This window comes from Ascaphus truei, chromosome 2, assembly GCF_040206685.1.
Source record: "Ascaphus truei isolate aAscTru1 chromosome 2, aAscTru1.hap1, whole genome shotgun sequence".
NCBI classification, from domain to species: domain Eukaryota; kingdom Metazoa; phylum Chordata; class Amphibia; order Anura; family Ascaphidae; genus Ascaphus; species Ascaphus truei.
Window position 1 is genome coordinate 403,985,275 of NC_134484.1, and position 15,920 is coordinate 404,001,194.

Consider the following 15,920-nt stretch of genomic DNA (forward strand, 5'->3'; position numbering starts at 1 on the left):
GTTTGGCATGATCTATCCTTCATAAATCCATGCTGACTATTACTAATGATTTTGTTTCCATTAGGTATTCTTGAATATTATCCCATATTAAACCTTCAAGTAGTTTCCCTACTATTGAAGTCAGGCTTACAGGTCTGTAATTTCCCGGTTATGATCTAGCTCCCTTTTTAAAAATAGGCACCACATCTGCTTTACGCCAATCTTGTGGTACTGAGCCTGTGGAAATGGAGTCCTTGAATATTAAATGTAATCGTTTGGCTGTTACTGAACCTTGAGAACTCTTGGATGTATGCCATCGGGGCCAGGTGCCTTTTTTACTTCAATTTTTTTCATGCCACCTATGAACTTCTTCCTCAGATGACCAATTCTTTATTAATATGGAGGTTGTGGCTTCTCCTGCGGCACTACAATTGAAATTGATTATTCTGTGGTAAACACAGGGGCAAAGAATTTGTTTAATACCTCTGATTTCATCCTTATCTCCAATAATATGCCTGCCCATCTCACACTGAAAGGGTCCTATGTTTTCTTTTCTCAATTTTTTTTTTATGGTACTTAAAGAACTTTTTAGGGTTGACCTTACTTTCTATTGCAATCCTTTTTTCAATATCCATTTTTGCTAATTTTATTGCCTTTTTGCAATTTTTGATATATTCCTTATAATTCTGATACGATGCCTCTGTCCCTTCTGACTTCAAGAATCTCAACGCCTGCCTCTTCTTTTCCATTTCCTCCCCTACCTGTTTATTTAGCCACATTGGTTTTGACTGATTTCTTTTATACTTATTACCCAAGGTTATACACCGATGAGTGTGCGTTTCTAACAATGTTTTAAAGACTGCCCATTTATCTTCTACATTTTTCCCTGCAAAAACATCATCCCAGTGTATTACTTGTAGATTAGACCTCAGTTTTTAAAATCTGCCTTTCTAAAGTTTAAGGTCTTTGTTGAGCCCAAATAATCTGTTTTTTGATCATTTATTTCAAATGAGACCATGTTATGATCACTGTTACCCAAATGTTCCAGGACTTGAATATTTGCCATTACTTCTACATTGTTTGATATTACCAAATCCAGTAGTGGCCTTCTCCTGGTTGGTTCCTCAATTATTTGGGTCATATAATTGTCTTTAAGCACCCCAAAAACCTGTTTCCTTTTGCTAATCCTTTTGCTAATCTCATTGCCCCAGTCTATGTCTGGATAACTAAAATCAATCATTATGCAAACATGACCTAGTTTTGATGCCTTCTTCATTTGCAAAAGTATTTTAGTGTAACACGTGTTCCCCTCCCCCCAACCTCACTTAGGGACCAGTGTATGGGAGTGGGCGCATTACCACGATTGTATGGTGCTCTACCTGTAGGTTTGCAGGAGGTCTGAGTTGTCTGCCAGATGGTAAAGAGACAGGACTGGCTTGTACAGGTCTCTGGGTTCTTCATGGTGGTGTCAGCGCCTCCAGCGGTGATGGAACCCACGGAGTGTAGGTGTCAGCCCCCATCACTGCACAATTACCTCCCTCTTACTCAGGAACTGACACCAGAGGCAGAGGTATCTTGAAAGGTACTTTATTGCAGGGCATTCTGCATCAGCTCTTCTAGCAGCATATATCACAGTCCACTTGCCCCAGGCTGTCTAGACGGTGCACCTTCATCAATAGTGCTCTAATCCAGGTGACCTCTAGGCTAGCCAGCCTAAAGTGAGCAAGATTGCTCCGCCATGGGGAAGACTCACAGCTCCCACCTCACTCCCTGAGAAGCAGGGAGCAAAGACTTCCTTCACCCTCGCCGGGGCTCAGAGAGGAATACCCTCACCCGCCTTACTCCAGGAGGAGCAGGGGGCAAAGACTACCTCACTCCCTGAGGAGCAGGGAGCAAAAGCCTACACTAACTTTAGGCTACTCTCCTAGAAACCTCTGGAAGGGGCGAGCTCATGAACTGTACCCACCTACAAGGGGCTGTTCACAGTCCATGAGGCACCACCTACCCTCCTTCACTTTCTAGAGAAGCAGAAGGGGGTGGGGTCACTGTCCCATAGATTAACCTGCTAATGCCTGGATTTTAACTGGACTTATATAGCAGATACACTATGTGGAGAGAAACAGGTACTTATGGGACATATTTAAAACCAGAGACAGAACATGAAACACAGACAGAGCTCAGTGCTACATCCAATGACACAAATACACGGTACAGGGCCTATATATATATATATATCTTTTGAATAAAATGGTCTTTAGGTTTAACTCTTTGGCCAAAGTGTCGTAAGCCCTTGAGCCCCAAGGCAGACCATGTCTCAAGGGTCCTAACACTAATATAAATTCTTAATAACCTGTACATTACAAGGAAGAATGATTTATAATAAATCTGTCAAAATTAGTTGCATAGTTCTATGTCTGATTAATAAGAGCTTCAACCTGTATAATACCAGGAAAAGCACTCTGTATTAGATTTGTCGCAATCAAACTGCATTCCATGAGTGTGGAAGGTGAAATGGAGTGAGCTTTAACCATTTAAAAGTGGGAGGGGGTGAGCTTCAAACCTGGCAAGGAGGAGCCACCCTCCAAATCAGCTGGGAACAACTGAACAGAATTGCAAAACATACAGAACCCCTATAAGCTCATATTGAACCCCCAAAATAACCACAACATATATATATATATGCGCATAAGTGTCAAAGAGGAGTGCTACTGAGCATGGCAATATATATTTAAAACCAGAGATAGAACATGAAACACAGACAGAGCCCAGTGCTACATCCAATAACACAAATATATTAGGTGGTTTATAGCATATCCCTACAAACATTTTCTTTATACTTTTACCTCACTGCTAATTTTTATCCACAAGGTCTCTACATTTTCATCATTCTCTTCATAAACATCTTCCCTTATAATAGGTTTTAGATCCGGTTTAACATATAAACATACTCCATCTCCTCTCCTATTTGCTCTATCCTTCAGAAAAAGGGAATAACCCTCTAAATTAAAGCAGCAGTTCAAACAATATCCTACATGTGTGTGTGTGTGTTTTTTTTTTTTAATAAATCAGTCTGTACTATGAGAAAATACTTTTTTTAATGTTTCTAATGTAGGAAGCATTTCCAAAGTGACAGCCCCTTCCCCTTCTGATAGGCTCTGGCTCGTGAGCCCAACCCTCTCTCTAGCAGTGCACCAATTGTATCTAGTAACTGCCCAGTCAATCGTATTACAGGACTACATTGCCCAAAATGCTGTGCAAGAACTGAATTAAATAACCCGGAGCAAGAACGGATTGATCTGCAGCTTAGCTAATCACTTGTCAGTGTGCAGATTGTATTGATGCACATATTGAATGGGGGAAAATATATATATATATATATATATATATTTTAAATGGCAGCTTGAACTGCATCTTTAACTGCCCAGTCATGAGTTGCATCCCACCATGTTTCAGTAATACCTATTATATCATACTGCTCCCTTGCAGCTATTAATTCAAGCGCCCCCATTTTATCTGTGAGGCTTCTTGCATTAGCAAGCATGAATTTAAGTTTTTTTTTCAGCCTGTACTATTATCTTATCTGCTCCTTCCTTTCTGCACCCACTTGGTTTAGTCTTTAAAAGTTTTCTAGTATTATCTGTATTTACTATGGGTGTCTCGCTGCTTGTCAAACTCGCACTTGCCCCCATTCTACCTCCATAACCCCTTGTATCCTCATCTATTCTATTTAGTTCATTATCTGTTTCATTTCCCCCTCCATCCTAGTTCAAAATCTCCTCCAACCTTTTTAACATTCTGCCCCCTAGCACAGAAGATCCCTCTTCCTTGAGGTGCAACCCGTCTCTAGAATAAAGATGGCACCTCTCAGAAAAGGAGTCCCAGTGCTCTAAAAACCCAAACCCCTCCTTCCTGCACCACTTTCTTAGCCATGCATTAACCTCCCTAATCTCTGACTGTTTCCCTGCGGTAGCGCATGGTACTGGGGTATTTCAGAAAATACTACCTTGGAGGTCCTTGCCTTAAGCTTTTGGCCTAGATCCCGGAAATATTTTTTTAGGACATTCCATCTTTCTCTAACTTTGCAACATGTACCAAGACCGCCGGTTCAATCCAAGCCCCTCCCAACAATCTGTCTGCCCGATCCACAATGTGCCGAACCCGAGCACTCAGGAGGCAACAAACTGTTCAGTTCATGCAGTCATGGCAACATATTGCTCAATCTACCTTCCTAATAATCTTGTCCCCTACCACCACAATCTTTCTTGGTATCTGAGCATCATGAGTCCCCTCTGTGCTGGAGGAACTATTCCCCTGGGTGCTAGAGGAATCAGTCTCCCCCAGCCTTACTGTTTCTGCCCTGACATTCCCAATATCTTCACTCAACATGGCAAATTTATTGGGATGGTCAGCTCAGAACTGACCTGCCTCTTCCTATTGCCCCTGCTTCCCTTTCTAACTGTTACCCAGCTACCTACCTGCTCCTCACTAACAGTGCCACCATCTGCACCACTAGTCGAAGCAAGGGCCTGCTCAGTGAGCTATAATTCCCTTTCAAGATTGCCAATGTCCCTCAATATTGCAAGTTGCTTCTTCAGATCAGCAATTTCTGGACTCTAATGAGACCACCCACACACACTTCTCACAGCAGCATGCTCCTTGGAACAGCTGCTCCATGTGCACATTCATGGGCAAGATGAGGAGAGTGAGGGGGAAAGAGTGAGAGCGAAGGGAGGAGAATAAGAGAGAGAGAGAGAGAGAGAGAGAGAGAGAGAGAGAGAGAAAGAGAGAGAGAAAGAGAGAAAGAGAGAAAGAGAGAAAGAGAGAGAGAAGAGAGAAAGAGAGAAAGAGAGAAAGAGAGAAAGAGAGAAAGAGAGAAAGAGAGAAAGAGAGAAAGAGTGAAAGAGAGAAAGAGAGAGGTGAGAATTTAAAGAGAAGGGGGGAGAATGAGAAAGAAGGGGGAGAATGAGAGGAGTGGGTGAGAGAAAGGGAGTCGGAAAGTGAGGGAGGGCGTGAAGAGAGAAAGAGTGAAGGAAGAAGAGAGAAAGGGTAGGGGAGAAGTAGGTGGGAAGTAGAGTATGTAGGCGAGAAGCTGGAGGGGAAGGGAGATTTAGTAAGCTTCGTGTATGACTCTCAAATATTACCAAAACTTGTCAAGTTGCCCTCCAGTCAAAATAATTGCATACCCTTGCATTAGATACTTGGCAGCCGATTTATTAAACTGCAATAATGGCATATTTGTCCCATCACGATGGAAATATCACAGAATGAAAATATTTATCGAAATGGGTCTTATTTTATTAATAGGGTGTTAGGGATTTCACCTTTGGTCCTTTCTCTGCCACAGGGACCAGCAACACGGGGCTTCCTACTCCCTGCAGCAAAAGCATTCATCTCTGAGACGGCTGACACAGGAAATGAGTTGCCCTGTCTCCCAATTAGTATGATCTTCTCCGGGATCAATACTATCAGTGGACCCTTACCCTTTCTCTTTCTATTCGTGAGCGTCACACTAACTGAGAGGGGTTTGACAGCAGTGGTGGAAGAGTGAGGGTTACTACAGATTTTCAGTTAAACATGTTCTGTTCCCCTTTCTTCTTAAAGTAGAACAGACTTATTTGAAAAACAATAAATGATATCTCTTGTTGGCCGTAATCAAGAATGGTGTGAAGCTTGATGGAACCTTCTAACAGTTTTATTCTTCCTATCGGCAGTGGGACTTCACCAACAAGTCTGGAAGTCTCTGTGTTGCTCTCCTTGTACTCTTGTCCTTTGGATTGCTCTGTGCCATCATAAGATCATCTGTAAGTACTTTATGGAAAAAAGGCAAGACATTTCCTAGACACATTGCTGTATTTTTAAAAAGACGTATCTCTGGTTTATAGCCCTAGAATGCAGACACTATAAAGATATGATGGGTGAACATTATGCTAAGCAGGGTGTAGCGTGAAGGGTGTAGGGTGCAGGGTGTTGGGTGCAGTGACCATTCGCATGAATCATAGAAGTTTGTTTTGGACACAATACATGTACCAGCTCATGACGTGAGTGTGATGCAATATTGCAAGTGTGATTTATTTGATATTCCTACAACACATTTGATGCAAATTTATTTTAAGAATAACAAAAAATGCTCAGTTCTAGATGAGTGGGGTAGACTTAGGGGTGCACAAGTGGTGCGATTCTGGGGCAAAATAAAGTGCAACAGAAAGAAAAAAAATCATTTTAATTTCACTTTACTTTGATACGAATGGGGCAGATTTATACATTATTCTCTGCCCCTATAGCTATAGCTCTTAACAAGCAGGGTAATACAGTATGTCACAACTAATAGTCAAAGTTGAAGCTTTCCAGGCCGCCCAAGCACTGACTAGAAGAAACAATGCAGGTGTCAGGGTTCTGATATTTGTTTATTGCCCCCATTGGCAAATGTAAAACTGCACTGTTTTTTGATAATAGCCAATGCGGTCCATTTTATTAAGAATAGATCAATAGGTGAGAGTGTGCCCCCCCTAAGGGCGTTATTCATGAATCTCCAGAGCAGCTAAGCACGGTACCATTCAAATCAGTGGCTGTTTTCCGACGCTCACTTTGTGCAGCTGCCCCAGAGTTTCCTGTGCAAGGCTCTGAATGCCCCTATATAACTCGCTGCTTCCTGTTGTCGTGTAGAGCAGGGGTGCTCAACTTCAGTCCTCGAGACCCCCCCACAGGTTGGGTTTTAAGGATATCCCTGCTTCAGCACAGGTGGCTGTATACTGTATGTCAGTCTTCAACTGAGCCACTGATTGATAAGGGATATCCTTAAAACCCGACCTGTCAGGGGGTTTGAGGACTGGAGTTGAGCCCTCTGAGTTAAAGTTCAGCTTTATATTATTTTTGATGCCTCACTTTCTTTGATAAATAAAGCTGGTATAGGATCATTGAGATATTTTCAGTCCGGGCTAACAAAAGTTGCTACACGTCAGATTGGTCAACATATGTTCAGGGAGATTTGGAAGGATGTTCCCTGGGTTGTTGGACTTTTATCTTTCGAGTAGAAAGTAAAAATAATTAGTGTGAATGATTCCCCCGTACAGAGTTAGGAAGAGCTAGCACAATGTGAGGTTTACTATCCAGGCTTTGCTTAATCCAGCAGAAAAAGAGTATTTATTTTTTATTAGGTATTACATTTACTGTTCTTCCAAGCTGAAAAAAAAATGTTAACATATTTTTTTTTCTGAAATGGTCTTGTTTGTAACTTCTCTGTCATTTAATCTGTTGGATATTGCTTTACATTCTGTTTGTCCCCTCACAGTGGCTGCAAATACTGTATGCGTCCATCGGAACACTTATCTTTGGAATGGTAAGTGATGGTATCAGCGCGTCGTAGTCGCAGGGGTGTATACAATGAAGGCAATATAACAGGCCACTGGTTCTCCTGAGCTTTGCATACCCTCGTGACAGTTTTCACTCGCAAGTTACATGTTCACGCATGTTAATGATGTCCAATCATATTGCATTTCACTGTGTTGCAGGACTCGGGCCACCAAATGGGATTATTCAGTAAAAACAAGAATCCCATCTAGCAGTTAAACTTCCCCCTTGCTGAAGGGATATGTGTCACCTGTGTAGCTTAGTATTATGAGGCAGCACAGTGGTTAAGGCCTGGGTAAGTTTGGTTGGCACTCGTGTATTTAGTGCTCTCACTGGGCAGGCAACACCACTGGTTAAAGTACATCATGCATGTTTAAATTATTAGTGCTTTATTCGCGTTGGGAACTTCATCAGCTCATGGGGATGGGGCTGTTGATAAAATTGTGGATGTCTTTTCTACGTGGTCATTGTGCAGAGGAAAGGCTGCATTTCTGAAAGCTGACCCCTTCCCTAAAACCAAGTATTAGGACAGTCATGATTCAGATGACCCCATGGAGTTCAATGCACTTGGTTATTTAAAGGTGTTTAATATGCTGTAAAGTCATCGTCCCCATGCTTGGGAAGATAGCAGATCTATTCATGTGAATGTGTTCAGTGGAACATTTATCTATGGAATGGAGGTTCTTTATATCCACTTTTCATGGTTGAATATGAAGGCAATATGACTCTGGCTGTCATTTCATGTGAATGGAGCTGAAATCTTCCAAAGAACGAAGAAGACGGCTTCATCGCACATTGATTGGGTGCCACTGAATGGTTAAGTGCTGGTGCAAAACGTGGGGTGCTGGCTACACCAGCTAAACAGTGAGACACATCATGGCTCAACCGCAATGTTGCTGCCAATGGCCATTTTTAATTCCCACTACACTGGGAAATTGGTACTAAATTTAATCTGAACCAAGAAATTCCTGCTCATTAGAAATCAGAAGTGACCCCATTCGGGAGAGTTACAAATTAACCTGAGCAGAGGTGTTGTGCACCTCAGTTAAAATGGTTTTAATACAAACCTCAGTAATAGAGACATAGAAAAGCATTATCTACTTTCTTTCACACAGTATGTAGTTCTGAAACCACCTTTTCCATTTTCTTTCCAGTACCTGGTTGTGGATACTCAGCTCATTTTAGGTGGAAAACATCGTTACTCAATAAGCCCCGAGGATTACATATTTGCTGCCCTAAACATCTACTTGGACATTGTGAACCTCTTCCTCCTCTTACTGCAGATCTTCGGACTGTGTCGCTAGACTTTTTTTTTTTACCAAACCCAATGTACACAATTATTATAATATATAATTTTTTTCAATAATTTGTTTTTATAAAAAATGGAATAGTCTAAGTGTTCTTATAACAAATATTCTACAAACCTCTCTAAAAAAGATCCAAAGAGCTCTGCCGTAATGTCTAAAGGGTTTTGAACTTCTTCTACGTGAAACTAAGAACCACTTTTTCAGGAACCTCAACCACTGCATATAAATTGCTGAATCCGGTTGGACGCGTCCTAAATGCGGTTGCATGTCTGTGCATGTGCACGTGTGCTTGCACTGGCGCTCTGTTTGGGGAGGCACTGAAATTTGTTTTTTCCAGCGCAATGGCGGGTCACAGGATTGGGTAAGAACCAATGAGAGAACAGCAGTCACAAAAAATAATCAGATGGAGCTGAGGATGTCATGTCACGCCCCACTCCAGTCTGACATGCCCCCTTCCCATCTGTAGCACGCCACCCAAACGCTCCTGCTCAGTCTGCGCCTGACATCACGCCTCTCGAGTGTCAGTGCGCGCCTCTTCAGCCTGGCCACAGCCTTAGGCCACGCTTATAGTGCGCGCGACGGCGACGCGACAGATGACGTCACCTGTCGGCGTCGCCGCTAGTGCAAGTTGTAATTAGCTTTCCGGCAACGTCATTGGCGACCAGGTCATTGATTGGTTCAGAGGCTGTCACATGTGGCGACAGCCTCTGAAAAATTTGACCGGCTTCAAAAATTTGCGGCGCTCCCGTCGCTGCGTCGCGCTTACTATAAGCGCACGCGACGGCGGCAATACATTTGTTTTCGAGCTACGTCGCCAGCACTATAAGCACAGCCTAACTTTGATATGATACTCCTACTCCGTCAGCTAGCAATTGATATCATGAATCATTAGACAACCATGTCATTTAATAATAAGATATTTTGTGGGCTGTGACACTTTTTTTTTTTTTTTTTTTTTAAACGTTAGTTTTTTTTTATTAAAAAAAAAGAAAAGAAAATACCATCAAACTGCAGATTAATAATTATACAGTTAAGATATAATACAAATAATATAATTTCTCACCTATTTCCTTAAAAATGTATTAAAATTGCTTGAACATAAAACAATTTACTCCACAATGAGTAAACGAGAAAAGTAAATGTTTTAAATAAAAATAAAGAAATGGTTACGCATTCATGTTTGAGATGCTGCAAACGAAAATGTGATATCTGAGCCCTTTATTAGAACTGGATAAAGTCACCATCTGATGAAGCGATGCATCAGGAAATCGATAGTTGTGCACCTGGGAAATTTGCCGATAGAGCTCTCCTCCAATGGAGTATAACTTTAATCTGCCTCATGTGAGTGTCTCTTCCATTATGATGGTTTGCCAAAACTGCGATCTACATCATAAACGTGCGAATAGGCTTTTTGTGAGCAGTCAAAGGGACATGAATCCAACCGCTGGGTTCCACTAATTCAAGTTGCCGAATCTCTTGGAGATTGTGAAAGTTTTTTCCCACTCTGACTGAGATTTTACTTGGTGTGTAGCTCTCATCTGACTTGTAATCAGCGTAAATGCATAAACCCTTCACCTGTAGTCTTTCTTCATGTGAGGCTGAGATCCGTCTGACTGCCAGTAGGTTTCTAGATTGTCATCTCGTAACTGGTCAACTCCAAATCCTGGTTTACACGACGACAAAGACCAAACAGCCTGCGAGCCAATTTCTCGAATAGTTCCAGTCCTTTCCAACTGTTTGGAATCAACACCAGGTGGGGTTTTGTTGGGCGTTGTCATTTCCAACTTTGGAAAAATAATACGAAGGGATAGTGTAGGTGAATTCTGTTGTCTTGTTAAGCAGGGAAAACCAGGATGGGAAGCGTGTTTCAGCTGAATGTTTTTCTGTAAGAACGCATCTCTAGTTATATAATGGATGTCAATGGGAAAATAGGGTCCGATAAACAGAAGTCCACTTTATGGACATCTTTTCAGGAGCGTATCAGTATATCAAGACATTCACGCAGCGCGCTGTCACTGTGTAGACCGGGACACGAACGTCAAACCGATCACTGACCAACCGCCACTTCCCCTCAGTATCTCCGGCGACTTCTCGGCTGTGACACTTTTTAATGGACCAGCATGTCAAACGTACAAATTCTCCTTCTGCGTAAACTTTTGAGACTGCAGAGGTCTCTTCATCATATGTGATGTCTAAACTGAAGATGGAAGGTTTCAATACATAGCACAAGGTTCATGACAGTTGGGGTCTTCATCTGCTAAATGAGGTGTTCAGAAGGTTGCTATACTGATACTATCTGTGTTAGTTCTAAGGCCTCGTCCGCAGTGCAAGATATGGAGCGAGCTACATAGCTCGTGCTACAACAAACGTGTGTATTCCAAAGCGCATGGCCATAGTCAGCGCGAGCTTGCACGTGCACGTGAGATAGGCTAAGGCCCCCGCTGCACGCGTCCGCACGGCCGCCTTGCTTGCCGGCGGCACGTGCAAGTCACTGCACCACGATCTGCGGTCTGCAGCAAACTTTTTTTGGCATGGGGTGCGTGGCCAAAATGGGTCAGGGGGGCATGGCCATTGAGCCCGGGGGGAGGGGTGGAGGAGGTTGTGGGTGAAGGAGCAGAGGCTGTGGGTCCGCAGGAGGGGGGGTTGTGGGTCCGGGAGGAGAGGGATAGATCGGGCCATCTACTTTGCAGTACATTTTGCACACTGACACTCTTCCCTCCCATGCCGCCTCCCTCCCGTAGTTTCCCTCCTCCTTCCCTCCTCATTGGCTCACTCGCGTACCACGTGACGCGTCAGCGCTTCTGATCACCAGAGCCTTGAGGTTCCGGCCGGCTGACGCGTCACAGCACTTCTGTAAATTGCATGGCGTTATGCATTTTATTTGCTGAAGGCGTGTTCTGATGCATGACACTTCCTTGACACTCCCCCACCCGCGCGTAATGACTGCTCCCACCCCCTCGTAATGACAGCTCCCACCCCCTCGCTCGCTTTCCAAAAACCTACAGTCCACACATAGCCAGAGAGGAAAGCTGACACAAGGCAAGTAGCACTGTAGCGCTCTCGCTTGCTTTCACTATGGTCAAAGTCTTCGGGGTAACTTCAGCAATACTCAGAATAAGAGATGGGAACTGAAATGCATCAGTATTTTGGAACATGGCTTGAAAAGGAACTACAGATTCATAACGTAGTATGGAAACTATTAACCCCTACAGCACATGCTAGACGCGTCACAGCACGCAGTGAGCCACGTCGGAAGGAGGCAGCGGGGACCACCAGGCTGGAGGCAAGGGGCAGGTGGCTTGCGCGCGAACGCCGCCGACCGCAGCGGGTCCTCAGCCATACAAGGATACCAAAAGCAGAGGAGACACACTTGTTTGCTATTGCAGCGAGACAGGCTGGTCATGTGAGCGGCTAACAGCCAATGAAAATGTAGTTAGCTATTCTGCCTGGATACTGTTAAAATTACTTTGTCAGTTGAGTTGTACTTGTTGTGAGAATATGGTCAACTCAACTATTGAAAATGTGATTTCTGAGGTTTACAAACGTGAATTTTTAATTCATTCCATGACAGAAATATCAATGCTAATTTATGGAGAGAAATTTCTCATGTATTGTCCATTACTTGTATATAATTGTTCATTTATTTTTATTTTTTTGCAGTGTACAATACTTATTTCAATGCATCACATTTTATTAAAAAATTTTTTTTTTACAAGGCATGTTTTCATGCATGACATGGTGTATATATATGTTTGCAGAATACTTCTGTAAATTGCATGGCGTTATGCATTTTATTTGCTGAAGGCGTGTTCTGATGCATGACACTTCCTTGACACTCCCCCACCCCCACGTAATGACCGCTCCCACCCCCTCGCTTGCTTTCCAAAAACCTACAGTCCACACATAGCCAGAGAGGAAAGCTTGCGCGAGGCAAGTAGCGCTGTAGCGCTCACGCTTGCTTTCACTATGGTCAAAGTCTTCGGGGTAACTTCAGCAATACTCAGAATAAGAGATGGGAACTGAAATGCATCAGTATTTTGGAACATGGCTTGAAAAGGAACTACAGATTCATAACGTAGTATGGAAACTATTAACCCCTACAGCACATGCTAGACGCGTCACAGCACGCAGTGAGCCACGTCGGAAGGAGGCAGCGGGGACCACCAGGCTGGAGGCAAGGGGCTGGTGGCTTGCGCGCGCACGCCGCCGACCGCAGCGGGTCCTCAGCCATACAAGGATACCAAAAGCAGAGGAGACACACTTGTATGCTATTGCAGCAAGACAGGCTGGTCATGTGAGCGGCTAACAGCCAATGAAAATGTAGTTAGCTATTCTGCCTGGATACTGTTAAAATTACTTTGTCAGTTGAGTTGTACTTGTTGTGAGAATATGGTCAACTCAACTATTGAAAATGTGATTTCTGAGGTTTACAAACGTGAATTTTTAATTCACTCCATGACAGAAATATCAATGCTAATTTATGGAGAGAAATTTCTCATGTATTGTCCATTACTTGTATATAATTGTTCATTTATTTTAATTTTTTTGCAGTGTACAATACTTATTTCAATGCATCACATTTTATTAAAAAAAATTTTTTTTACAAGGCATGTTTTCATGCATGACATGGTGTATATATATGTTTGCAGAATACTTCTGTAAATTGCATGGCGTTATGCATTTTATTTGCTGAAGGCGTGTTCTCATGCATGACACTTCCTTGACACTCCCCCACCCCCGCGTAATGACCGCTCCAACCCCCTCGTAATGACAGCTCCCACCCCCTCGCTCGCTTTCCAAAAACCTACAGTCCACACATAGCCAGAGAGGAAAGCTTGCGCGAGGCAAGTAGCGCTGTAGCGCTCACGCTTGCTTTCACTATGGTCAAAGTCTTCGGGGTAACTTCAGCAATACTCAGAATAAGAGATGGGAACTGAAATGCATCAGTATTTTGGAACATGGCTTGAAAAGGAACTACAGATTCATAACGTAGTATGGAAACTATTAACCCCTACAGCACATGCTAGACGCGTCACAGCACGCAGTGAGCCACGTCGGAAGGAGGCAGCGGGGACCACCAGGCTGGAGGCAAGGGGCTGGTGGCTTGCGAGTGCACGCCGCCGACCGCAGCGGGTCCTCAGCCATACAAGGATACCAAAAGCAGAGGAGACACACTTGTATGCTATTGCAGCAAGACAGGCTGGTCATGTGAGCGGCTAACAGCCAATGAAAATGTAGTTAGCTATTCTGCCTGGATACTGTTAAAATTACTTTGTCAGTTGAGTTGTACTTGTTGTGAGAATATGGTCAACTCAACTATTGAAAATGTGATTTCTGAGGTTTACAAACGTGAATTTTTAATTCATTCCATGACAGAAATATCAATGCTAATTTATGGAGAGAAATTTCTCATGTATTGTCCATTACTTGTATATAATTGTTCATTTATTTTTATTTTTTTGCAGTGTACAATACTTATTTCAATGCATCACATTTTATTAAAAAATTTTTTTTTTACAAGGCATGTTTTCATGCATGACATGGTGTATATATATGTTTGCAGAATACTTCTGTAAATTGCATGGCGTTATGCATTTTATTTGCTGAAGGCGTGTTCTGATGCATGACACTTCCTTGACACTCCCCCACCCCCACGTAATGACCGCTCCCACCCCCTCGCTTGCTTTCCAAAAACCTACAGTCCACACATAGCCAGAGAGGAAAGCTTGCGCGAGGCAAGTAGCGCTGTAGCGCTCACGCTTGCTTTCACTATGGTCAAAGTCTTCGGGGTAACTTCAGCAATACTCAGAATAAGAGATGGGAACTGAAATGCATCAGTATTTTGGAACATGGCTTGAAAAGGAACTACAGATTCATAACGTAGTATGGAAACTATTAACCCCTACAGCACATGCTAGAAGTCTCCAGCCCAATTCACACCCCACACTGATACTTCAGGACAATACCCGTGACTCAGTTTATTTATCCTCTCAACACATCCATGGATTAATACATCAGAGAATAATACCCCAGCTACAGTATCCTATCTCCTAAATACATCATTTACAGCTGAAGATCCCTGCTGAGTTTAACCTTATGCACTATGTATGTAAGCATCTCATCTTCAATTTAGAAATCATATCAGATTAAGAGACGTCTGCAGTCTCAAAAGATGATGCACATGAAAACCTTGTACTGTTGGTATGTTTGTCCACTTTTTTAAATGTTCTGTAATTTGTGAATATCACACAGAAATGGAATTTCCCCCTGATTTTCTGAGTTAGTAAATTGGAGTTATCGCACTCATTTTTAGCACCTGCACTTTTGTAACCATTAATGGAGTCTCACTGATAAAAATTACTACTTTAGATTAAAATACTGTACAATTGTTTAAAGATGAGCACAAATGTGTTTGGGAGTTGATCACTTGATGACAATGGCTGATAGAGATCAATAATGACTATTCAAATGCACATCTTTTAACAATTGCTAATATTTGTTGCTGTAACTTTTCCCATTGCATGGGCGGCTCATAATACATCACACTACACGTTGTGTTATGATCAGTTAAAGAAGCCTTTATTTTGGTTGGTGAAATTAGTATTGTGTACCAAAAGTTTTCTTAACATGAATGCAATTGCCTGTGCATTTTACTGTTGTAGTCCAGCTCGTCTTTCCTACCATGTTATCCATATTGTCCAAATCTCACTAATTATCAGGGAAACTCCAGGAATGTATATTTTTTTGTATCTTCCCCTGATATTTTCCTTTAGTCCTGTGCAATCAGATAAAGAGACGTCACTAGCTTTTTCCCCATGTCTACCCAATTGAAGCTTTTACATGTTACTGTAATTGGCCAGTGATTACGTGTTAGTAAACGCTTCCAGGCAGGGACTCCTTTTCCTATTGTTTTATGTCTGAAGCTCCTATTCCCTTTGTTATAATATTATGTCACGTGTATTGTAAAGAGCTATGTACCTGGATGGTGCTATATACATAGAGCTATACATGCATATGTAACAGTGTTTCCCCCCCAATCTCATATTGGCCCCTTATGTGAGGAAACTGCCCCATGTTACATGTACTATATTGTGGTGCACCTGCTGGCTTACAGGACTCCTGAGTCTCCCGCTTGATGGTATAGGGAAATACATCAGGACAGGCTCGTGAGGTAATACTGAGAACTACTCACTTCTGGTATAGCGCCTCCATCTCTTCCAGGTCCCCACGACAGCAGGGAGGAGTCTCTGAAAGAGAACCTCTGGGTGCAGCTTCTCCCTGAATGAC

At 42.7% G+C, this 15,920-nt stretch overlaps 1 protein-coding gene and 1 pseudogene across 7 annotated transcripts in view; one reads left to right on the plus strand and one right to left on the minus strand.

Moving 5' to 3' along the window:
- Positions 1-8,692, plus strand: part of LOC142487671 (protein lifeguard 2-like) — a 48,487-nt gene extending 39,795 nt beyond the window's left edge. For all 7 annotated transcript variants that reach the window (XM_075587366.1, XM_075587367.1, XM_075587363.1 and 4 more), the window contains 3 exons: positions 5,691-5,780; positions 7,268-7,315; positions 8,481-8,692. In XM_075587366.1, coding sequence (XP_075443481.1) covers positions 5,691-5,780; positions 7,268-7,315; positions 8,481-8,630 — 288 coding nt within the window. In that variant the 3' untranslated portion in view covers positions 8,631-8,692. The remainder of the gene's footprint in view (positions 1-5,690; positions 5,781-7,267; positions 7,316-8,480) is intronic.
- A 946-nt stretch (positions 8,693-9,638) lies between these two features.
- On the minus strand, positions 9,639-10,456 carry LOC142487673 (anaphase-promoting complex subunit 10 pseudogene; annotated as a pseudogene).
- Between the last annotated feature and the right edge of the window lie 5,464 nt (positions 10,457-15,920).